Raw genomic sequence first — 25,709 nt, 5'->3', positions numbered from 1 at the left:
AATGAAATGCGCATGCGCGGGGGATCTGTTGCTTGCATGCATGCACGTCCTGCTGCACGCCGTGGCTGCAGCTGCGCCTGGGTTCCTGCAGGGGGCGCAACACACAGGCGACTCGTTTGTTTACATTTCCTCTGGCTAGTTATGGTTCACAAGAGGCCATTCTCTTACCTCCACTGCCTCCTCAACCTCATTCTACTATTGCTGAAATGTATTTATTTGCATTCTTCATATATTTAACATAAAATACAAATTACCTGTTTAAGTAAATTAGCAATATTTGCACAACTAATTGTATTTTCTGCCTCAAACAGCAGGATGTGTGTGTTAAGGCCACTCAAAATTTCACAACACGTTCCCATGTTCTTAAAAAGGTTAAGAAGGTTCTTAAAAAGTGGGATGTGTGATCTCGGATTAAATTGTGACTCTGGATGTTATAATGGTTTGAATGATGTATTTATTTGTTATATTTGTTTATGCACCTGCCTCTGGTGCTCACAGTGTTTGTCCTTGATCAGCTTGTTACCTGTGTTTCACCTCACTTTGGATAAAAGTGGCTGCAAAATGAACAATTGTGGTCTCGTTTAAAATGACCACAGAGCTCAATCTGACATATTCTCATAACAAAAGGCTGCAGGGCCGTTATACAGGGTCGCAAATAGTTGTAAAGCTGATACTATTTTCTGGTATTTATGTGCATATGCTGATAGAGACTTAGGGTTTGTATTAACTTTTCCTGAACCCATTAAAATGTTGGCCTCTTCTGGTTTACAGGCCATTGTTTGTATATAATATGCAGCAGGATGTGCAATGCTTTTTACTGGTTTTTTATTGCTGCAAATGTAGCTGACACCACAGATGTTATTTCCACATGATGGTAACATGTGCCCTGGGAGAGAGTGACACTTAGATAAGCTATGAAAACACAGTAGACAAACACAGATATGAAAACAAGCCCAGTTTGGATTACTCTAAAATAAAACTCCACCTAGATTGATTTTTTATTTATTTTCTTTGAACTTTTTTCTATTTGTAACCTTCACTTGATATAAACTACATATTGGCGAGTTACACAGAGGTCCGTCCTGCCTGTTTGTCTTTGCAGCGTGTGTTTCTCTCCCCCTTCTGTATCTGGTGAGCTAATCTCGTCTCTTCAGTCTTTTTTTCCTGTAGGGAATTTTAATTTGCAAATGCAATTATATATCAGATTCATTATTCAGTTTCTAAGGTCCACCAAGTGCACTACCTTGCAATTATGCATAAGCCCTGGACTACCCAGTTATAATTACTTTGACATGCCAACCCCCGCTCTGTTTACACCTTTCATATGTAAGACCTTTTAAGGGTGTTTATCATTTTCACACATAATACCGGATCAGAGTTTGCTCACCTTGTTCAGTGTAGATGTTTGTGAAATTCTGTGAATCCTTCTGAAATTACAACAACAAACTTTATGACCTTTGTAAGAGGAGCAGCTTCTGCAGCGAGAAGCCAGACAATGTAAACACACGTCTACAAGACTTGGACCTGATCCTGATGATTCAGAGGATGGATCTAAGGTATTTTTGTCCTTTGATGTCCTGAACAACAACAGGTACAAGCCCGCAAAGTGCCTCATGTCTGTAAAGCCACCCTGTGTTTTATAATTTTGCAAGCAAAGTTTGTTTAAGGCTTTGACTCTTGATCACAACATACAGTCTGTTTGGCTGCAGGTTTGGGCTGGAAAACGCTTTAGATCATGTGGGAATAACACAAATACCCAGTGTGTAGTGTTATCAGATGAAACACTTTCACATACGGATTTTCAATATAGCATCACCCAGAGGAAGTATGGTGAATGTAAGCTGGGGGGGGGGGGAGTCACACCCTTTTTCCTCTCTGTGACGTAAGCCACCACAAACCTTTAACCTTGCTCAGTAGTCTCAGCTGTGCACACAGTCCACTGTCAACCTCTTCTCACAGTGCCTTCCATCTGTGTGTGTATGTGTGACTGGGCGGGCATGCGTGATGCATGTCTGACCTGGACACCCCCTCCCCCCACGCATTGAACTTGGAACTTCTCGGCTCCAAGCGTCTAGGTGATGCTTGTTTACGACAGTGAACCTGACAGTGCTCATTGCATTATCACCGGCCTGTCTTCCCTCTCTGCGGCCACGTTTATGCAATGTTTACACAATACTGAATCCACACACAAAATTCCAAATCAATAAGCTTTAACCAACTGGGTCGTTTGAGGTGAACTGTGTGGAAGATTGAAAGTGAGAATATGGAATACAAAACTACGTAATGGAAACATCACGCGAAAGATTCTTCAGTAGCATGGACAAGAACCAGTTTGACATTTTGCAGACATCCAATAAACAATTGCTCAACAAAAAAAATCCCTCTGAGCTTCTTTCCCAGGCTGCTGGGACCGTGACAGCTGGAATAACATTTTGTGGTCAGGACTTCTGTTTTTCCCAGTCAGACCATTATCTCTGGCTGCCTCATCTGTAAACAAAGCTCAGTACCACCACAGGGTGGCAATAGACAGATTTGATATACTGACGGAGAGTCTAGGGAGTCTTTATTCAATGCTGCTCTTCCACGGAACCTGCTGTTCATAATGTGGTGTTTGCTGTTATAAACCTTACAGGAAGGAAAAATGGTAACCCAGAATTCATATAATGTGGATGACAGGAAGCAAATATCAGCAATATTACGGAAAAGGAATTTATAATGTTTGCTTTGACAGCTCGACACGCAGAGAGGCTGTAAAACTTTATGACAGGTTTCTTGGACGTTATCTCTTCTCTGCTAGGAGGCAATTTCAATTTTTAACATTTGTAGGATCCAGCCGTGTATCCTGGTATCTACATCACATTAACCTATGACCGGTATACTGTATGTTAATGAACCACTTTGTTAGGTGAAAAACATGATATTAAACGTAAGGCACGACTTACGGAGGCTTTAAGAGTCTGGAAAGATCGGCTGTGATGGAGCCGCTCAAAACATCTGTTCATTTTATAGCTCAGCTGGGTCGCTCCGTTAAACTGGGTCCTGATCTGCACCTGTTCCTCATTCAAAGTCTCTCAAAGTGACTAATGAGTTGGAAAAAGTCAGTGTTGCGTGAATCATTTTCAACATGTGATCAGAATTGGATCATGTAAAACTAATAATCTAACCATTGATTATTCGTGTAGTCAAACAAGCAGACAGCAATGTCAATAACAACAATGCAGTTTTCCTGTTTATATTTGACAATGGAAAATATTGATTCTGTTATGAGAATACGGTCAAAATGTTGAATTTTGTTCCTTGAAATAGATTTAACAAAACTGACACAAATCAGTTCACAAATGAAAAGCAAAGGACAGGAAGCAAAGTCTGTTGAGTTTGAGTCCCGTTGTTCTATTGTGCGTTTGGACAAGTCACTTCCCTCTATTTAAGACATTAAGTTTGACCTGGATCTCTTTAACGGAGCTTATTGGAAAGGGGGATCATGAATTGGAAATGTTTTGATCCTGAGCAGAATCCAGGAATGTTAAAAAAAATGTTTCTACAAAAGTAACAAACCAAAGTGGGTGAATAAGAGGAATGTGTCTGTCACTGTAGTGACGGTGTAGATGTGAGTGTAGAGAAAGTGTTTGTGCTCTATTTGTCATCATCAATATCAGTCCAATATTTTTGAATCAAGTAAGTTTTAAGTGGACAGGAGGTCGTCAGCAGCAGTTTAGTCTGCCGTCAGTCAGTGAATGTTAAAGCAGCAAGGATGGGAGCAGTTCCATGTTGTCTGTGTGAAGGATGTGTTTACCCGTCACGGCTCCTCCTGGCAAAACAACACCTGCCTCTCTGCTCCGCCATCACGCTAATGCCAAGTGACAGGAGGGCTAATAACATGGTGGATCACACATCTTTGATAGGGACATTTGCTACACTACACACACACACACACACACACACACACACACACACACACACAATTACACAAGTGTAATTGGTCAAAAATAAAGGTAATAGCTTATTTCCCCTTTTATTTATCAGACCTGGTCATATGTGGAAACGGTTTGAATTCCCGTGCTGCTGAGGCGTTGGTGTGCAATGTTTCTCCTCACATTCCTAGAAAAGTTAAGACACTTTAACACTGTATTTCTAAGAACAAAACAAAGGCTTGCGTTATTGTAACCCTGAAAAGCCGTTTATCTCTCCGCAGACGGACACAATGAAGTTTTGTTCCCAAATTTGCCTGATTCAGGCGATTGTGGTCGTGACAGCAGTCGTTTTGATTTGATTCGTGTATCAAATGAGTTGTAAAGCCTTTTGTACTGCTGTGTAGAGCAGAACACAAACTGTAAAACGGGTCTAACTAACACTGAAGCTGTGGGACAGTTTTTCTCAGTTGCTTTGACACAATCCATCAACAAAAATGATGATATTGTCTAAACTGCTACGCTGAGCAAACCATCACATATTGTTACTTTTAGTCTAGAGGTGCAATTGTGAGTAACTGTATTCAAGCATCGAAACAATCCAGTGACAAAACCTTTTTTATCTCTCTTAGTCTCATATAGAGACATTTTAGCTCTGAGTCGGTGTGTTTACACACACATTAAACTCAGATTTATGTCTGCACTGGAATTTAGGCAAAAACATGGATGATTGGATGAACATGATATGATTCTGTTATAATGAAGTAAATTCATTTAAAGTCGCACAATCAACTTTGATTAATGTAGCTCTAGTGTTTACATGACGTATGAAATATGTTATAATCACCTTAAACACTTTAGAATTGATGTTTTAATGTGCATGTAAACAGACTGAGTGATGCTCTGGCTGATGAATTTACTGGGTTTAGATGAAAATGACACATTCTGAGTGAGTTATGGACCTTTGTTCCCTTGCGACACAGTGAGAGTTGCTGTTATTGTTTTGGGAAAAGTGCTCCAAAAATAGATCAAGCAACTGAAAAAAACTGTATTAGGCTCAGACTCTTCCCCTGTTAGGTCCTTTAGTCGTTTGGCTGCTCCCTCAGGCCAGATGCAGATGTTTTACTTCATTTTCTGACGCTTTCAGGCGAAGTTTGTGAAGAACTAACACCAAATACACTGACCCGCAATCTCACAATGCAGATAAACATAAAAATCACTTTGAAGTATCATTTTTATGTACTACAGCATCACACATATCTAGTGATTTGAAACCTTTGAGTGTACATCCTTTTGTTTTTTGTTCAAAAAGTGAGCAGGTGAATTGATTGTGTTGAGTGTTCTCTCATGTCTGACAGCTGAGGTCAGATTTGACACTGGGTGATATCACTTGGATTTGAAGGACTCATACATGTGGTGGACTTGTTCCTCCTCACAGTTGTCACACCTCTGACACGTCACTTCTGACAGGGATGTGTAAGTCAAGGGCGTGGTTGCAGAAACGGTTGACTACTGACCAGCTGGCCTTCTGCTTAATGAAGAGACGCAGCTTGTCCCTGAAAGTTTCCCCTAGGAAGCTGTAGATAATAGGGTTGAGGCAGCTGTTGGAGAAGGCAGCCAGGTTAACAATGTGGCCTGTGAGCGGGTAGTCGTGCCACAGGGTGGTAGCAGTCCTCTGTGCTGGGTCAGCTGTGCCCTGGAGCAGCTGGATGCTGATGAAGACATTCTCTGGCAGCCAGCAGATGAAGAACACCAGAACCACCACCACAATCATGCGCAGGGCCTTCTGCCGCCGTGGCCACAATCCACGGTGCTTCTGGGCCCTCATGAGGATGCGAACGATCAGGGAGTAGCATAGACCAATGATGGAGAAGGGCACCAAAAAGCCAATGGTCACCTCCAGCCACTGAATCTCAAACACGTTGGCAAAGCAGAAGTGAACCTCTCCCCTGTGCTGCGTCTGCACGATGGTGAAGGGGAGGAGGGTGGCTAAAATAGAGGCCATCCAGATGAGGCCGCAGCTGAGCTTGGCGTGCCGCATAGTCCTGAGGGGGCTGCTGCTCATAGAGCTCGCCAAGGCGATGTAGCGATCAAAACTCATCCACGTGAGGAAGAAGATGCTGCTGTACATGTTGACCTGCAGGAAAAGGGACATGAAGGTGCAGAGGACGGCGTAGTCGTAATACTTCTCGTTCAGATTGAAAACCTCAATGAGGGAGTCTGCCACCAGGATGAGGTCGGCGACGGCCAGGTTCACAAAGTAAAGGTCGGGGATGGTCATCTTCTCTCTGTGGTTCAGGTTTACCACCAGGATTAGGATGTTGCCAATAAATCCAATGGGGAAGAGGAGGATGGTGTACATGCAGGACAGGAAGAGGCCGATAACGTAGGAGTGATATTTGTCTGAACTTTCAGTCAAATCCGTGGAGTTGTACTCATATGAAGTGTTCACTTGTTCTGTACTGTTAACATATATCCAAACCAAAGAGGTGGTCGACACTTCCATACTGACTGTGGTTGGTCTGGCTTGAATCATAGGCCACATGTACGTCACATAGACCTGCTACATTGTTAGACTGTGATAGTTCCCAGTCAGGTTTCTCAAAAGGGTAGATCATCTATGCTGAGTTTGCATGCTGACAGGTGTCAGGACGCCGGGGTGAGAAGGTCTACGGTTTGTTTGACGCCATGATGGCATCAAGGTTTCATCTAAGAATAGAATCCCAGATACTGAACAGATGCATCTCCATTGTCCACTTATTCGATGACTCACATGGTCCAGACCGAGACTGAGATTAGATGGTGGACTTCGTTTTCCCTCTTTGAGTCATCTGATTGGAGTGCTGCTTTGTCTCCCCTGTCCGTGTGCATGCGTATTCAGAAAGCCTCGGCTGGAGACGCTATTGCTGTGACACTTGAGCTGAGAGAGGGGAAAAAAAGAAGATCACAGCATGAAAAAGAATTAGCTGCACAGACTTGGAACAAATGGTATGCACACAGAAAACATAACGCATAGGCTTCACCAATTCATTCTTTTCAGCAGGAATATTCCATTCACAATTATATAAAACAATCATATTATGGCGTGAGAAACTTCAAAGGGCTTTAAATCAATGCGAGGAGCTAAGAAAGCACATTAACATTCAAGCTTCAGACTTAAACAGATGCATTGAAGTCCTCTTTTGAAATCCTCAGCCAATCCGAGCTCGGGCTGACCGGCTTGTCCAGACTTGATGACTATTAATTGGTGAGATGAAAAAAAAAAAATGTCTTCATTAACATTGAATAAAACCTCTGGTGCGCTTGAACACGTCTGGGCAGCAGAACTCACACTTAGATTTTCTGGAATAAAAAATAAATGCATACATCAGAATTTCTGTATTATAAAGTAATTGCATGCTTTGACATATTAAACACTTGGACTGAACATTATAAGCCATGTGATTGGTTGCTACCCTCCTCAGCAAAGCTCTCACTTTATCTCCACCACAACAAAACTTCTGCAGCGTCGACTCGTCCAAGCGACAACACACCATGTGATCAATTAAGCGATAAACTGATGCATAGATTCATTATCTTACAGGTAAACATGCATGTAGTGGCTTCTAATTAGACATAAAGAAAATCAATAATGAGAATGAAATGATTACAAGCACTGAATTCTACAGAGATGTCGAGCAAAAATAGATTGATGAACTACAGCCTACAAGTGTTTTACTATGAAGGTCAGTAAACATCACATCCTCGGCATCATACACGCTTCAGTGCGACACACTCAGCTTTTTTATTTACAGCCTCAATGAGAAAAAAAAGAATGAATAATGCACTCGGAATAGTTTAAAATCTTTGCTTTGCACTTTCAGCTGCATAATTTAATGGGAGCTGGAATTCTCCAAGAAAATTCAATTAGACTCACCGGACTGTGCCAAGACAAACTGAAGACCAGATTCATGTCTAAATAAGACATAAGGGACTGAGCCATTAATGCCTGAGCTGACCGACCACAATGCTGATATTAACAGATACATGAATTCAATGCATTGCCGTAACCATCATTACAATCTACTGCAGTAGTTTGTGTAAAAGTGCCTGGTTTCAAAGGCAAAACAGTCAACTGATATACACCAAAATACCAGTAAGTAAGTAAAAGTAGCAAACATGCACTTACTTTGTACATTTGGAGGTTTGTTGCTTCTCCATGCTTGTCCAGAGCAGAGCCTCAGATTTGTAAATCCCATTTCCAAGCTTCTCTCCTGCACCACCTGCTGTTTGGCCCAACCCAGTGAGAGCAGAGGAGGGAGTGAGGGAGGGAAGGAGGGAGGGAGAGATGGAGAGAGCTCAGAGGAACACGACGGAAGCTCCATGACCCGTTGCGTGTCACTGTGCTTCGTCACGTCCCCTCCCCTCCTCTTCTCTTCTCTTCACCTGGTTGTGATCGCAGGTGAGCAGCCAGAAAACTCCAGCAACTCCAGCTGATCTCATCTGAATGCAAAAGAAACGTTTGGATCGCAAATAAGACCATGCTGGAGTTTACTGGTGATGTTGTTATGGAAACCACTTATATTTTCTTTGCAGTATTTGCTCACCTGGGTTGTCTGTCCCGTAAACATGCAGCTCATCACCTTTTGTTGCTGTTCCCCATCAATGTGCACAGAAATTGAGTTTACAGCGGCAATGCTATGAAAATAGCTGATTATTGATTCTCACAGAAATCATTGATCCCTGTTCCTTTTCATACAATGGTTGACTGTAACTGTTACTCTGGGCTCCAGGAAAAGTATTAGTATTAGTTTAAATTCTGCTTGGATCAGTGAAATCCCAAGAGAAACTAAAAATGTCAGGGAGGGAAGCACAGGCAGAATTTAGCAGCAGAAAACTCCAGCAAATGACAGCCACGAGGAAAAAGAGTCAAGGCCCAGGCTGGATGGAGTTTTGGGTGTTGCAGCTACTTTGGCAGGATTGTGCAGCAGCAGCAGCAGCAGCAGCAGAGCTCTGGATTTGGCATGAGCATCCACAGGGAGTGGATTAGATGGCGTGTGATGTGAGAACATTTCAAGTTGAAGACAGCATTCTGGGTGAAGAGTAGAGAAAAGTGGATATTGAAAATTCAACCAGTTGTCCAGATTGGAGATGACTGGGTTGGATATGGGGCAGGGCGGGCAGAGTCTCGGGTAAAAGCCCTCTGATTCAGTTATTGGACAGCCTGGTACAAAGCAGCCTGCCTCCAGCATCACTGGCATAAGTGGGTCGAGTTGGAGGAAGTATTGGTTGTGTTACGTTGCGCTGGGCTCAGGACACATCAATCATTCCTCCTCCTACAAGCACGCATCTTCAGATTAAAGGTTGAAAAGGGCATGTGGGGGCTCACTATGTTGAAGGCAGGACAAAGACCAGCTGAGGGGACTGAGGTGTGTGTGACTCTGGCAGATAGTTAGAGTTGCATGTTTTGGAGAGTCTGACAGACAGGACGTGTGCTGCCTTCGACTTCGAAGATGGAGCCCCTTTTGCCGAGTTAAGTGCAGATGGCACAAGCTCTCGAGGAGAAGCTGATTGTGGTAGTCAAGCAACTGCGCAGAGCAGCAGTGATGGTCCATAAGAGCGCACAGGGTCAATACAGCAGCTGGCACCCCTGCTGGTTCTGACAAGACAGGGGAGCAGAGAATAGTTCAGTGGATTCAGTCTGCTGGAAAGTCAATACAGCAGAAAAAGAGAGAGGTAATTTGACGAGGAAGATTTCAGTCATTTTCTCTCAAGTACCGAGAACAATTTCACATGGATTCACATAGTTAAGAGGAAAGGGTGGCTAGAGGTCGATGTGCTGGAAAAGAGACAGAGAGACAGACAAAAGGAATAATAGAAAGAGGAAAATGGAGAGATTTGTGTAAGTAATAAAAGTGATTGAGGGCCAGTGGAGATCGACAGACTACAACCACGACCTCCAATAACCAGGTCAAATGGACAAAGTGACCAATCGACATGGACTGATTCCACAATTGGCATTAAACCACAGTGTGAGGAAAATTGAGGACCAGTGTTCACTTTAAGGTAGAAAGAGCAAAAACGACACACGTTATAGTTGAACAAAATACAGACTCTGAAAGAGGGCTACATGTCCTACGTTGGTATGTATGTATTGTTTGTGGAGTGTCAGATTTGTGGTTTTCATTAAGAGTTGAACTTGTCTTTGAAGTTGAAATGTCCAGCAGCTGAATCTAGAGTGTGAAATCAGAAGAATAACACTGTGATTGCTGGAAGCAGACGGAAGGGAAATAAATAGATGCACGACCCATTTGTGACCACTGGAGGGCCCACTGGTATCAGTAGAGAACAACGTTTGGTCAACAAACGCTGGTTCCCAAAACATGAGCCGGTGCACTCACATCAATGAACAAACACTGGGTATAGAGACAGAACAATGATCAATAGAGTTATGAAGATAGTTTAAGTCAATTATTATCATCAGATGAGGTCATCAAGTAAGCAGCATCATTCAAGTATTTCACCTAATCAGACAAATAGTGTGAAAATAACATGTGTAAAGTGAAATTTCAGCATAAACATACGGATGCGACCTTTTGGTTTCTATACGTATAAACACTGTAGGATGATGCGGTCCTGTCGAGCCTAAACGTGAATAAACAAGAACGCCTCCCATCCAATTAGGCGGCATTAACAGAATCCGAGTGTTATTAATGGGAAGCTGTGGCATGTACAGCTCCAGGGCTTTGGGAGTGCGAGTGGGAGGTCTAGTGGAGGTTATAACACCCTCATCTGCCTCCACTTAGCAGACTGATGTGCTGCTGGCTCCTCATCATGTCCCACAGCCACAACCACAACCTCTGGAATATTCTGCACAGTCCAGCTCTCCTCTGCTCCTCCATGTTTGATATTTAGCTGATGCTGGGATTTCATTGTGTTTTTCATTCACGTCGCTCTGCCCCTACGAGGAGGAGGAGGAGAGTTTGAAAACAGGACTGGCAGGGAGAGAGAGAGAGAGAGAGAGAGAGAGAGAGAGAGAGAGAGAGAGAGAGAGAGAGAGAGAGGGAGAGGGAGAGGGGATGGGTGGTTCGTGTTTCAAAAGCATCTGCCCCCTGCCCGATGTGTGTGTGTGTGTGTGTGTGTGTGTGTGTGTGTGTGTGTGTGTGTGTGTGTGTGTATGCATCCCCCCCCTGAGCTGAGATGACGAAAGGGTGAAGGCTCCTTGCTGAAGTCTGTAGGAGTCGTTATGTTTGGAGATTTCAAAGTGCGTCAAGGACGTCACACAGATACAAAACAAACTGCTGAATACTCTGATACAGGGCATTTCTCTTCAATAAATATAGATAAAAATGATATCTAAACATTTTGTCCTGTGCTTTCTTTTATTCTTATTTGATTAATTCTCCTTCCTCTTGGTTTATTATCTTATTTTTCATTTCCTCGTCACCCTGCTTTGATGTTGATGTGCTTCCAGTTGCGCATTATGAAATCCAATCTGCAATTAGTGATAACAGGGGCACATAAATGCTGGAAATGCAATATAGGACCGTGTTTTGCGTTTCCTTCTGTGTTTTCCAAAGCTCAGTTTGACCCACATTGACAAAAACAAGTGCTGCCTCGGCTTTGTGTGAAATCTGGTTGACGGCCAAATCAAACATCTAAAGCCACAAACCAAATGTTCTGACTACATAGGTGGTCTGATGTTTGATGCTGTATGTAAGGGCCAGAGTTGACCCTCATTCTTTGGGTCTGGTTGATCCTCCTGAGGAGAACAAACACATTAAAAGCATTAAAAACTCTGCTCGCTCAGCTTTACTCCATTCAAGCGAGTACAGTTAAAAGCTTTTCCAGCTACACTTTGGCTCCAAGGTGCATCGGGAAAACAACCAAAGCTCTAATTTGATACAGTTACACACACACACACACCCACACACACACTGCACACTTCTCATTGTTTTATATGTATTGGCTGTAAGCACGCAGCAATAATTAGACTTAAGAGATCAATCATAGTTATTCCTTGCTACTTTGACGTCTGTTAAGTTTCTGTCACCTTTGTGTGTGAGGAATTTTGCTGTAATTTCCAAACCTAATCCAGTGTCCCTCTTATCCAGTGGTTCTCAAAATAAGGGGGAGCTGTCCCGGCCGTGTCACCTGGTGATGATTTAGGCGGCAAATCAAAACATTGAAACTAACCCAGCTGTGTGAATGCGACGCACTGTCATTGGTATAAAACAGTTTGACTATGTGTGTGTGGACTTATCTGTGTTTGATCATAATCAGGATGTGGCTCCTCTCCTTCCTGTTAAACGGTCTCAGCGGCGCTCCTTGCATCATCAGCAGCTTCCTGTGTTTTACAAATGAAAAGCAGCACTGATAGATGATAGCTTCAGTTATGACACTGATGGATGGCGTCCTGTCAAAGCAGATGACGCGTCCTTTGTGTTGTTTCCTTGAGCCAGCAGTCGAGCAAAAGCCCCTTTGAGACCCCAAGGCCTTGGCAGGGGGAACTGCAACCATGGCAACCGTGTTCAATTCACTCCATTATCATATCATTTCCAGATGTAGTACGTAAAATACACAACCTCCTCCTCTTAACTGGAAACGTGATGTTCTTTGTGATTTGGCTCACTAATATAAATACACACGCTATTGCCCAATACGTTTGTGCTGCTGGACCAAAGTGGGCGTGGCCTCAGTAAGAGCAGCTGATTACAGCAGGAGATGATTCCTCGCTGCATGGTGGCACCTCACCTCCGTCTGGCTCAGCTTTTAATTCTATCCCTTCCCATCTAAGTATAACGTCAAACCGGATCTGTTTGGATCTGTCAGCTTCGGAGGTTGAACTTTTCTTCCCCCCCGCCCCCCCATATGCTTGCAGTTAATCACACAGCTCTCATTGTACTGAGATGTTATCAGATGGGGCCCACGCGACATTGTTGTCACTGAGAATGGCGACGGTATTGGACTGTAGAGCCACAGAAGACAAAACAATTCCCAGAATGCCTGGAATGTCGCTGTTTTCCTCAGTCTGGGTGGCTGGTTGAGGGACAAACCACAAGCAATCTGCTGTTTTGCATGGTGGAGAAGGGGGCCGGTGGAGGTCTGAGGGCTCCTGCCTCACACCCACTTTCATATTCACCTGATTATGAGCAGAGTGCTGAAGAATTAGAGCCCAGCATCATCATCATCATCATCACTTTCATGTTCAGATGAGTTAGATAAAAGCAAAATCTATTGATTTAGTGTGTGTTTACAAAGACACTTCTGGGTTTCTAGAACTTTGATCTAAGTTTCTGTGGACATCATTAGAGACTCTTTTTTAAAAGTCTTTGAAAATTGACACTGCTTGCAGTTACTTTAATGTTTCTGTGTCGATCTGCTCGGCAGGAGTTCTCACAAAGTGGAAGAAGAAAAAAGCTTTTGATGAAATGTTGCAGACGTGTAGATCTTAGATCAAGGTGGAGTGGATTGCCAGGCAGGTCTGTACATGTATGTGACGTCACCTGTTTGCATGTGAATAAAGACGTGTCGGGTAAGAAAGAGGCGTAATATCCATGTTAGTTTATTGTTTAATCAGTTTTGGCTTAGTTGACAGTAGATTACTTACAGAATCTAAATATATCCCTCAGAAAATAATACTGTGTTTTTTTTGAAAAGGCGTGGTATCTTCCTGTAAATCTCTAACATACAATATATACACATTACTTTGTATTAAACATACAGTATATACTTGTGTACACAGTCACAAAAGCGTCACATCTGACAGTGGATTCATCTTCTGAGGTTTTGCCGTTCAAACAGCTTAGAATGTATCTGCAGGACGCGTGAGAACTTTGAAGGTGTTTTGACATTTTCGGAACATGAGATTCAGGACCAGTTTGACACGTTCGACCCTGAACTCGGGCGATCCCGAGTTTGCGTTGGGCCCACTTGGCTCCATGCCACGTTGCCGCATCATTCACTGTCAGGCCGTGTGTGCAGATCTGCTCAGGGAGGTCGATTCCAGTTCTGTTTGTCAGCGAGTACAACGTCTAAAAAGAGGAAGCGGCCGACAAACTTCAATGATTTGGCATCCTGGAATTTTGCAGGATCTTTGTTGGTCTCTGATGCCGCAGATTCTCTGATTGTCTGTGACCGTGCGTGCTTTGATGCAGATCTGGGTCAAATTTGCCGATTCAAATTATACGTTTTGATTATCAAAACGACAAAGGATGATGAGGAGGAGGAGGAGGAAAGTGCAGCCTTGGCAGTGGTATGAGCTCGCCAATGCTTTCTAGGTCAAAAGTGTTTTTCACAACAACACTAAAGTAACTATCGAGCATTTGCGTACGCGTCAATGGTGGACGTGTATACGAGATATGGAAACCACTGCTGATTGTGGAGAATAACAGCGGTGAGGATGAGCAGCAGCCTCCAAACTTATCAAACTGGCGGCCAACTATGGAAACCGTCTATACTTACAAATCAGGCCCAGTGGACTGTGTGAATTTTCAGTTTGGAAAAAGCTCAAGAATCAGACATTCCAGCCTCAATTTGACTCACTGCTGCTAGTCTCCACTCTCGCCATCATCTAAATGTCACTCACAGAAACTGGAGCACCAATAAGGGCAGGAAATGTGTCAGATAAGCTTTGATTACACTTGCTACTGTTTGCCTTCTGATTCCGGCAAGAATTAGGACTTTGATCTGACTTTAAATAATGATTAACTGTGCCAAAACACACACACACACACAGTAGAGTTTGAATGGGACACGCGCTGGATTGTTCCGTTTAGTCTATTTGTTAATTTGCAGGCGAAAAAACGACGCAAAGCGGCTTAGCTAAGAATGTGCAGATTACCTTTATGCCTCTGAGCAGCACCGCAGCTCAAACTATGATTCTGCATCCGACACATTGTCAGCAGGTGCTCGGCACACCGGTCTTTCATACTTGGGTGAAGGTTGCTGATGGTGCATCTGGACTGGAGCGGACAAAACCTCCCCGTCGCTAACGAGTGCTTGAATCATGTTGGGAATGTACAGGCCCGCCTCCTCGCGGCCCCTGCTGACCCTGCGTGGACTTCACTGGCCTGATGCGAGGCTCTAGATCTGCGTCATTCGCGCAGGAGCAAAACAAATACAAATAAAAGCAGCTTAACAAACCTCATACTTGGCTGAGGGAGCTGCGCCAAGGCCAGAAACGAAGAGCTCATTTTCTTCTGCTTACGGTTCTGTGATTTCATCAGAGAACGCAATAAGAGGTAAACCGGTTACGTCTAAACCCTGAATGCAAGCTTCAATAAAAGCGAGTCAAGTCTGGCTTCAAAGTGGTGCGAGCACACAGATGTTTGACTCGTGTATCTTCTCTACACGCCTGTGAGTAGATCTAAACTCATATTCTACCTCTAAGCTAATCCAGACTGAAGTAGATCTCCACATTCCGGTAGGAGAGGGAGAATTCAGCTGAGAGGTGACACAAGAGTCAAACGGTCTTTTCGGTCCGGACGTATAATTTGAGGGTGGGCAAGGCGCTGGATTGGCTAACAGCTCGTACCGTACTCCACTATACTTGTACTGTAAGAGCCGCCGGCCCCTCTGGACACGTCACGTTGACTCGAGTGTGCAGCTTCTGTGTGACACATGAGGCCAAACTCTGGAACTGATGTTGTGGGAACATGGAAATATTTCATATGAGAGTTGGAACTGGTTGTCGTATAGCAGCTTATCTTCCTGGCTTGTGTAGCATTTCCTGTCGCTAATTCGGTCCGTTTGTCCGAGTTTTCTCCCTGCAGACAGGTTTTTGTCATGGGTATCGGTCGAGCTTGTAAAACGTCGGCAGAATCCTCCTAAAACACCCATATCAGGAATTCCACACCCAAGCTGACGTCAGTACTAGGGTGTCCCTGTGCTAATATTTGGTTAGCATGTTAGCGTGAAACGCAAAAGAAAGAGCTGGGTAATTATGGGCGGGTCGTGCTAATTTACCACCCACGAGCTAGACGACCCACAGTCTAAGCTTCAAAACAACATCACCTAGTGGTTTTTTGCTCGGGTGTGTCCTCTCGCTGCAGAAGCGGATTGATCTGATCACGTTCTGGAAAGGTGACAGGAAATTCCACAGTTTGCTACGTAGCTGTTAACCCAATCCAGATCGGCGAGGGAGCCCGGGCAGATACTGGCTCTGCGGGGGGGAGGAGGGGGGGGATAAGTGCTGGCTGGGCCAAGAAGTGGGAGAGGGGGTGGGCGTTTGGGTGGTGGTTGGTGATCTCACGTCACCACTTGCTGCACTGTGGAGCGTTCGTGCGGGCAGGACTGGTCTCTGCAGTGAAGCCTTCGGAGCAGCCGCTGAAGCTTGCTGGAGAAGTTCTTGTTCATCTGTCTGTACATGAGCGGCATTGCAAAGCTGCTGGAGAAGGCCAGCAGCTCGGACACGCACCTCAAGAAATAGTAGGTAGTGTACTGATGTCTGTTGCTATAGTTTCCTGGCGCGCCGGCTATGGTGTGTACCAGGAGAGTCATGTAATACGGGGTCCACAGGACGAACTGCACGCAGACCGAAGCCAGCAGCAGCCTGTGGATGGAAGGGTCCAGGCGGGCCGAGTCCTGGTCCAGAGGTGTGGACTCCTTCCTGATGCGCAAGATGAGCACGAAGGCGTAAAGGACAGCCACCGCAGGGACCACGTAGCCGATGAACATCATGATGGCGTCAGCGGCCTCCTTGTTCTGCATCTTGGAGCACTCGATGATCTTAGTGGAGACGTGGTTGCACACGTAGAAGAGCAGCGAAGAGAAGCTGGTGAGCACGGCGCCGCCCCAAATGAAGCCGCACACGTGTTTGGTGTTATACACGCTGGACATGTATGTGCGCGGCAATGCCCTCTCTATGTAGTAGTCCAGACTGAGCAGCGTGGTGGAGTACATGATGACCAGGGAGGATATATTGAAAAGGATGAGTAAGGTGATGTAGACCTCGTTGTTGTAATCCCACACAGGCCAGCGGGTGAAGCTGGGGCCCAGCAGCTCTACGGGCGCCACCAGGTTGAGCACAAGGCCCGCTATGGCCATGTTGACGAAGTAGACGTCGGGCATGGTCATGGACACCTTGTTGGAGAGGTTGACCACCACCAGCAGCGCATTGTAGCACAGGCCTACGGGGAAACACACCAGGAGGTAGATGAGGGAGAAGACCGAGAGGATGAGGCCAAAGTCCTGGCAGAGCCTGTAGTCCGCACTGGGGTCCGTCTCGTTGTAAACCATGCAGCTCCACATTGCGAGGCTCCGACTCGGGTCAGCTCTCTCAACAGGCGGACTGCAGGCAGACAGAGGGAGGAAGAGAAGCTGTCATCATCATGATCGTTTCAACTCTGAGACTAAACATTGACGCAATATTTTGAGGCGTGACAGTTACAGACAAAATGCCGCCATGATGGGAAGACTAGTTGATCATCCCAGGAGAACCATGACATTTGGTGGAGATTACAAAAGAAAACATTTATCAGTAATTATTTTTTCCCTCCTTCAACTGAATCAAAACGTCTTCTGGGTTATTTGTTTGTGGTTTGACTCTGGCTAGAGAAGCTTCACGCCTGGAGTAACACTGTTTACTGTCGACTATGGATGCCCGACAATATGGCTCGTTTGCTGCTTCCGCCTCCAAAACCTCTTTCTTTACATCGAGAGCCGCACCGGCCGCAGCAAATGAGGCCCCTGTTCTGGTGGAAGGACACAAAACTGCGCTTGTCTGACACCCGGGCAAACTTGTCTGTGTCCCTCTGCATCTCTGCTCCCACCCCCCACCCCCCCTCTCTCTTTCATTCTGTCACAGTCACGTGCGGGGTGGGTGGGGGGTGGGGCTTTGATGCCTACGCAGGGGCCGCCCTCGTGCCTTTCACATGGTCGGCCAGATAAAGCCGGACATTGCCGGTCGCTCTCATTGCTCCGGCTCGAGCATGTGTACCCTCTGTTCAGGTTACTGCCAAGTTGACTGAAGGGGGAGGAGGGGGCGTAGATGGTGACGGGTAGATTTATAGAGAGTGAAATGCGATGCAGACCCCGGTCGTGGGGCGGTGAGGACAGAGTTGGGAGGTTGAGGGGTTCACGACGGGGTCAAAGGAAACCACCGCAAGCACGTCAAGAACGTTGGGATGGAGAATGGAGGCGAACGGAGCCGCGAGCGAGGCCGGGTATCGAAATTCGATAGTTTGGTGGTCGGGAAACTGAAATACTTTGATCCATCCATGTTCCACACCTCCTCATTTGAGTTGTACAACGTTTAATCTCTGACCTTTGCGTAATAAGCAGTCATACGGTGAATGAATCCAGGGATGACAGTGCTACTGAAAGTAAGTAAAGAAAAGCTAGTGTGATCATAGTGATACTGAAACTTTACTGAAAGCTTTTTGTCGTAAAGAATCATTTACTGTACATATAAGCCAACACAGACATCGTTAGCCTACAAAGAACTACAAAGAATCCATGTTCTAAAAGTCAAATAAACTCTGGCGGAGGACGGTTCTCTTCTCAGGAGGATGAGTAACGACGGCAGTAAAGAGGAAACATTCTTCCCTTCGCTTACGTAACACCACTACAGAGGGACTGTTTTGGCCTTACACACACACACACACACACACACACACAAAGGCTCAGTACCTCCTCTGTACACTTCCAATTGGCTGTAATGAGACTGTGGTAGGGCTGGAGCTCAGATCTGGGCTGGAATAAGATCATCTAGAGTTACTCTTCACATACGCACGCCTCTCCAACACCAGCGGCCTCAGTGACTCATTCACTAAAACTGGCCTTCACCATCGCACATAATCACCAATGCATCATCCCTTAGATTAGGAGCTCTCTCTCTCTCTCTCTCTCTGACACTGACAACTCCTTCTTCTTTTCACCTTCAGAGGAAAGAGCCGCAGAGTATTTAGTGAGTATTAGCGAGTCACACTCACACACAGATTTGTTTTTCCTGGTGGCGGCTGCCTGTCCACATGCATTAACACCTGCTGTGTATAGGTTCTCCACTACAACGGCTCATCTAACGGCTTCCATTACCGCAACGTGAAACACATCGAGATCAACGCCAGCTAAGACTCGGGGGTTTGCGGTTTGCTGGTGTTTCATCTGGGGGCGGGGGGGGACTCAAACCGCTCGCTCCGCTTACAAAGGAAGTGGAGTGAGTAGACCTACGGCGATGACGACTCCGGATCAAGACGTGTTGAAAAGCATAACCGACGACGGAATGAACTTTATTTCAAAGTACTGAGGTGTAAGGAACTTTTTCCCTGTTTGGTACGCCTCATTATTCAGTATCAGCCTGGGATTCATTAACAAAGCTGCGGCCCTTTTTTATGCGCATTGACACAATTGGGGACACTGGGACTTCCAACCTAGATTCATCCGGCCCGGCTAGAAAAGAGGAGAAGTGAATAAAAAAGAGTGAAATCCCACCTACTGGGGCTCCTTTCCATGCATTCATGTACGCGACCTTCAAGCAGAAACAGATGATGTCGTTGCAAATGGACTCACTCGGACATGGAAACGTCACAGTCGGAGTAAAACACCTCGGCATGCTGAGTCGTCTTAATTCCATCAACGTTTACATCTTACTGGCCTTTGTAGTTCTCATCACAGTCGGAAATCACTCGGGGCAACAGACACTTGATGTTGACAAAATAAATGCCCTTTTATTTCGCCACTTCACGCATTCAAATCAAAGTTTTTGTTTTCCTCTGGTGTGAAAGCAGAACAGGTTAGTTAAACGACACTGATGTGGAGCACGAGGCACAGGCACAGGAAGTTCCAACTTCTTCTTGACTGAACTGACGTGAAAGTGTTCGATCCATTTAGAATTCTAGCAACACATTAAACGGAACTAGAGTTGTTGGAGTTCATCAAATGATCAAACAGCCAGATGACTTAACTCATTGTTACAACTTGTGTGTGGTCATAAAATGTTATGTTTCCTCTTTTGCTGTACAATTAGTTCAGGAAAAGCCCATTTCTCAACGTGATTAAAGACAGACGCATTTCTCACATGTTGAGTATTTGATCGCAACGGCAAATGCTAATTTTGATCCACAGACTAATCATCATCTTTGCATTTTTAATGCTCGACATTGGCTCGGCTAACCTGTGATGGACAACACTGTCATTATATTTGACATGAGCATAATTGTTTTTGTGCGGCCCTGGTGGTTAGAAATTACACTTGTGCCTGTAGCCGAGCGATCAAATGCAAATAGGAGTCACTGCCTGAAGTAATTATACTTGTTTCGATATGATGAGTAAACGCTTTTCCCAATTATGTTGAGAGTTTCCCGTAAAACACTTGATACAGACATCTACCAGCCCAACTTCTGATGGGTACCATGTGTATCAGTTCTGCACGTGCCTACAGTGTATTCACCATCAAAAACAAAGCTATAACGTGGGGTTCTTGTTCATACTGACTCATTGCTTAGTTCCTCCTGCATATGACAGAGACTGCACTTGGTTAAGCCTCATCTGAACTTTTCACACTATTTCATGTCAGGAGTGGTTAAGTTAAATATTCCCAGAGGAGGAGGCCCCGCTTCAGCCCCGCTTGAGTACGCAGCGGCTCCGCAGACGCGATGTCGTAAGAGGGACGCCCACGTGCTCCACATCGTAGCGTTCTGAAGCCAGATCTCAGGGGCGGATGGGAATAGAGTGACATGCCGGGCCCACACCCCGAGTATATCCTTACCGGAATTTACAGACCCTTCTCAGAATGTACTAAGTGATGTCACATGATTGGCTGTTCACGTCTGCTGTGAGTGTGTAGTGGAGGAGCGGAGCCATACTACAGCAAGCGAGGAAGACTACGTGACTTGCATTAACATACGTTATGTTGTGGCTTTGTAACATTGTGAGAGAAGTCTTGCAACAAAGTAACACGATGCAAATCCTTTACCAGCAATTGTTTGTGTACAATTCACAGAAAATTATTTATCAGTAAATCAACTTTGAAAACTATGTATGAACGCCAAGGACAGGAGGCCATTAAAGGAGTAAATCAATGAGGAATCTGATTCCAGCTGCATTCTAAAGCAGCATAAGACTCAAAATGACTCTGATCTCTGTGGTGAATAAATATTCGCTCTATTTCTGTAGAAAGGCTTTATATAATTCAGAAGTTTTTCACAGAACTATTCCAATGTAAGAAATGAGTCACAAAGCTGAGGGTGGTTTTCGCGTGAGATTTTCAAGTTATTGGATGCCATGGCAACTCTTCATATTGAGGCATATTGTACGTGTAGGTCAATGATTCACCTGCCCACTCGCCTCCTTGTTCATTTTAGAGCTGTAGAAGTCACTAATTAACGGAAGAAGAATACAATTTTAGAATACAATGTGACAACGTTCTTGTTACACATTGCTTAGATAACGCATCGTTTATGAAGAGAAATCACACTTTAATGTAACAAAACGCTGGACGTGCAGAGGTCACAGTCTGTCTCAACAGCTTCCTCAACTTCTTTCCGGTACAGTGTTACTGGCGGCAACAACAGTCAGAGTTCAATGGTCAGCACAAAGCAGGCTTATTGCCATTAAGCCACTGCACACGCGCCCGTGTCCGCGTCAGTCACATGGATGGAGGTGACAACAACAAGCGCAAAGCACAAATCTCCAAAAAACATTTCATTTGGCAAGAGGAAGGTAGAGCTGGAGCCACTTTGTAAACCAGGAGCATTCAAAAGCCTCACAGCCCATAAGAGGTCAAGTGCAACTAAGCATTACCTTTATTGTAAATTAATCTATTCTTAAATTGATCATTTAGTTTCTGTTTTTGTTCTATGTGTTGATTCAGTTGCACATGCAGCCTGTGTCCTGTCACACGCATGTTACTATTCTCACAGCTAAAACTGTTATTCAACACATACTACCTTATCTGCCCCTATGTGACTTCCGTTTAAACCTAAGCACTCATCATAGCAACTAATAACACGATGAACAAACTGTTTAAATACATTTATTACAGGAAGTGGAACAGTGTTATCATGTTTATGAAGCTGGGTCCTATAACAGAGTGATAAGTAGTGTATTTTTAGTTTTACTTATCCGATGAGCAAAACTCTTGGTCGTCTTCCTGTTATAAACATGCAAATACTTACTATGACGTGTGACTGTAGGTCCCAGCCGAGGACGTCACACCAACAACACACAAAGTATTCATGCAAAGGTAAATTCGACCATTTTAGCACTCATATTTGGCATTTGCAGTCTGATTTAATTTGAATAAACACTAATCCTCATCACTTACAACCAACCCATACCAACATTTTAAGGTGTTAGCCAATGATCAAGAAACTCTAAAGCTCCTCCACCCCATTGATTATGATCCATTTCTTGCAGTCATAGTGAGTTCGCATCCCACTTGTCCGCACTGATCAAAGCGTGGATAACTGTCACGGCTCCACTGCTACTCTGCCGTCTCTACTGTATTACTCTGCTTCTTACTATTGTTGACAAAAATCAGGCTACTCGCACTCGCTCCGCGCGTTAAAACGGCGCAAATACACTCTCCGCCCGCTTCAGGTATAAAGTCACGGCTAAAACCCGCTACAACGGTGCGTCGAGGGGATGAACAAGCGCGTAGAACTCACCAGAAAAGTCAAGCTTTGGCACGGCGACAAACCTACGGAGGCATCGGGTTTGGATGGAGCATTTCCACTGGCATTTCTCGGTCGTTGCATTTGACTAAGTGATGTACTAAATTCGACAATTCGGCTGCTTTCTGCGCTCATTAAGCCAAGCAGCGGAAGGGAGTTGCGTCCTTACTGCCCTTTGGAGGAGACGGAGTTCATTTGTGAACTTTCCGGACGGGGTTTGTTGGGGAAAGGGGGGCGGACGCGGAGCCTTTACTACGTCTGCCGGAGCCGCTGGTGGAGTCCTTACGCTGTGTACACACGTGACCCTCCCCCACCGTCTGCTTGCTCCGCTACTCGGGCCCCACGAGCGTCCCGCGCGCTGATTGGACGGGGCGGCAGAAGGGGAGGTGGGGCGCGAGCGAGACTGGGGGCACTCTGGGTAACACGCGCGCGCGCGCGCACATACGGTAGCGCGCAGTTACTTTGTCGTCAGCAAGTTACTCTCAATATAAATACAAATACAGTATACTAATAATACCATGCCAACCATTTACAAGCCAAAGACTATTTTTTACGGTGTTTATTTACTGTTGTTGGATCCTCATTATCTTTCTTGGTAAATGTGCTTCTTAGCCTTTATGGGGTTCACTAATACTCATGAATAACAAAAGATACACATTAGCATATATACTAATGAAGTAATAAAGTAACTCATACTAAACCAATTACTTATCTACAGGTATTATAAATATCAGGTAAACATGGGCAGGAAACTCAGAACTCCGTAGCCAGGCTCTGCTATTAGATATTAATGTTTAATAATTGAACCTGATGATAAACATATCCATCAACTAAAACAAGTCAGGTCTGTGTAACAATGGCTTCAGTTTTTGTGCAGCCTCAACAGTTTGGTGCATGCATGGATGAAGGGACAAAACGTTATTATTACACGTGCATGAGTCCAAATGAGCAGACTTGTAGGCAGAGCGGGCACAGCTGAAGTGGTGTTTGTGCAGATCAGGCGATCCAGTAAAAACTGGGTGCCCATTTTGGCATGTAGTTGCACTTGCGTGTCAGCCTGCTCAGACCACCAAGTCAACAGAGCAACGTTTATGGCTTAAACTGGCAGAGCGCAAACTTCTCTCAAATCACATAAATCCCTTTAATGTGCTGTATGTTGAGTTTTGTCTGCCCTATTTAGATATAAATATTTTCATCCAGCAGACTTTATGGTTAAATGCAGTCTATAATTTGAGGGATATGGGCTTTGTGTGCTGCTTCTCTCCAAAATGCTGCATGTTTCCAAAGCAATTACACACGTCTGATCTAGATAAATGTGGCAGCGCAGCACTGAGCATAACAAAGAACCAGATCCGACCTCATCTTCTGCATACCAGAGCAGAGAAGCTTTCAGATAGTCAGCATTGGACGATATCTTGTTCAGCAGGGATGTAAATGTCTCAAGCAAATGTACCCAAATGCGCCTGGGTTACTGCTGTAGCCGAACAGCACACATAAATGGAATAGCATGACATCATTATCCATGGCAAGTACTGTTACAGGAGTTTTAGCATCTCCAGAAATGTAATCACCTACATTTGGAAACATATTTGGAGGCTGTTTGTTTATGCCTTTGGGCTCACACACTCTTTAATGACCCTTCCTGCCACCCTTAAGACTGCAGCTGTCATTTAACACACTTTAAGACGTTATGTAGATGTAATGTGCAAACTTTGTTCAGTTCAATATGTTTGGGTTGTTGTCTTGTGTGTTTGCTTACTCTGTATTGCACAATCCTGTTTGACATTCCAAAGGTTTTCTCTGTCCTGCTCTTGTTTTGTCTTGAAACAAACACATTGTCCCTAAAAATGAAAGAAGTCATCAGATTGGTGGACTTGGAGAATAATAAACACACAACACCTTTGTTTTGCAGTGATGAATAGAGCCCTTAATAAAGCAACTAAACTTTGCTAAGGAGATTACGGCTTAATGGATTATGGAAGTAGGCCTAACTTCACCATTTATAGCACATATCATCTGTTTACAGAGAGAAATGTCATGAAGTGAATACATCTTGCTCAAACATTAACAAATTTGATCATATCCATTTTTCAGAATGTAAAATAATAAGCCATGTTTGTCAGTAAGCCTAATACCCAAACGTTTTATGATCAAATCCACTCAATTCTTAATTAAAGCGGGTTCCTCTTAGAAAGTTCAAGATGTGTTGCGCAATCTCAGGTTTCCCGCATATGTGACTTCATTGTAGTTTAATAACCCCAATACATCAGAATGATTGTACGACCCCACAGCAATATATGATACTGGCAGTGCAACACAGTGCAATGTTTATACGACACCATTTTTTTATAGATGCTGTGCTGATTAAAATGAGTCATACTGAAAGCAAACGTCACATTCGCTTAAATTATTTGCATTGGAAACCTGTAAAACCTCACTTGATCATTACTAAGCTCTATATGAGGAACAGATAAGCGTGATGTGTGCAGCCTGGAAACATCGACTGTGCATCAGAGGTTTATTGTTTACAGATCCATGCCTTCATTTCCTGCTCAGCACCTGAGGGGAAGGAGAGATACAGCGATTAATCCCCTGAGAGAAACCCTAAAGGTCTGCAGTGCTCAGAGAACCTGGATGCAGATATTTCATTTAACTCTTATGAAATGTTTCTGTGCCCCTTCAGCTTTCCACACAAGCAATAGATTAGTTCTAGGCCAGCAATAAAAATGAAAAACAATACTGAAAGGTTTTTGGAAGGCACAGTTTCAAAATAAAATGCCTTGCCATGGCTCAGGGAGCACACATGGGTCTTAAAGTGAATGTGCAAGAGTGCTGAATGTAAGACTTTTGTACCGTTTTGAAAGAACTAAATGAAGAAATATTGGACGAGAAGTAGCATAATCCACTGATTTCATGTTTAAGAGTTAACATATAACTGGAGTCTTGTTCAGTGTCATAAATCCAGCTCTGCTCTTAGTCACCATTTTGGACCATTCTGTGAGAGGTGTAAAGTTTGAGGATATCATGTGACCCCACAGGAAACTGCACCTCATTAAAGCTTCTCTACCTGATCCCTGAATCTAATCAACCACATACGGGACCTCTGTGACCTCTGTGATTTGAATGTAATTTTATCATTCAGTTTCTTCCCAGACAACTCCCAGTGAGAGACATCGGGAAAGTGAGACCTCCTCCCAGGCCGAACCGT

At 44.4% G+C, this 25,709-nt stretch overlaps 2 protein-coding genes across 2 annotated transcripts; both read right to left on the bottom strand.

Moving 5' to 3' along the window:
• Positions 1-5,349: 5,349 nt before the first annotated feature.
• On the bottom strand, positions 5,350-6,453 carry gper1 (G protein-coupled estrogen receptor 1). The gene has a single exon (XM_076170968.1). It carries the CDS (start codon positions 6,451-6,453, stop codon positions 5,350-5,352), a length of 1,104 nt encoding a protein of 367 aa, XP_076027083.1.
• Positions 6,454-13,548: 7,095 nt separating this feature from the next.
• gpr146 (G protein-coupled receptor 146) lies at positions 13,549-22,781 on the bottom strand. Its single transcript, XM_076170967.1, has 2 exons — positions 22,496-22,781; positions 13,549-17,178 (listed from the first exon to the last, which is right to left on the bottom strand). The coding sequence occupies exon 2, from the start codon at positions 17,136-17,138 to the stop codon at positions 16,137-16,139; it is 1,002 nt and encodes a 333-aa protein (XP_076027082.1). The 5' UTR covers positions 17,139-17,178; positions 22,496-22,781; the 3' UTR covers positions 13,549-16,136.
• Positions 22,782-25,709: the final 2,928 nt, after the last annotated feature.

Source organism: Genypterus blacodes, unplaced genomic scaffold, assembly GCF_046128005.1.
Source record: "Genypterus blacodes isolate CSIRO-AG114 ecotype Tasmania unplaced genomic scaffold, CSIRO-AGI_Gbla_v1 ptg000234l_1, whole genome shotgun sequence".
Classification (NCBI taxonomy): domain Eukaryota; kingdom Metazoa; phylum Chordata; class Actinopteri; order Ophidiiformes; family Ophidiidae; genus Genypterus; species Genypterus blacodes.
Note: the sequence above shows the minus strand (reverse complement) of the source record. Positions and strands in the feature narration are given on the sequence as shown.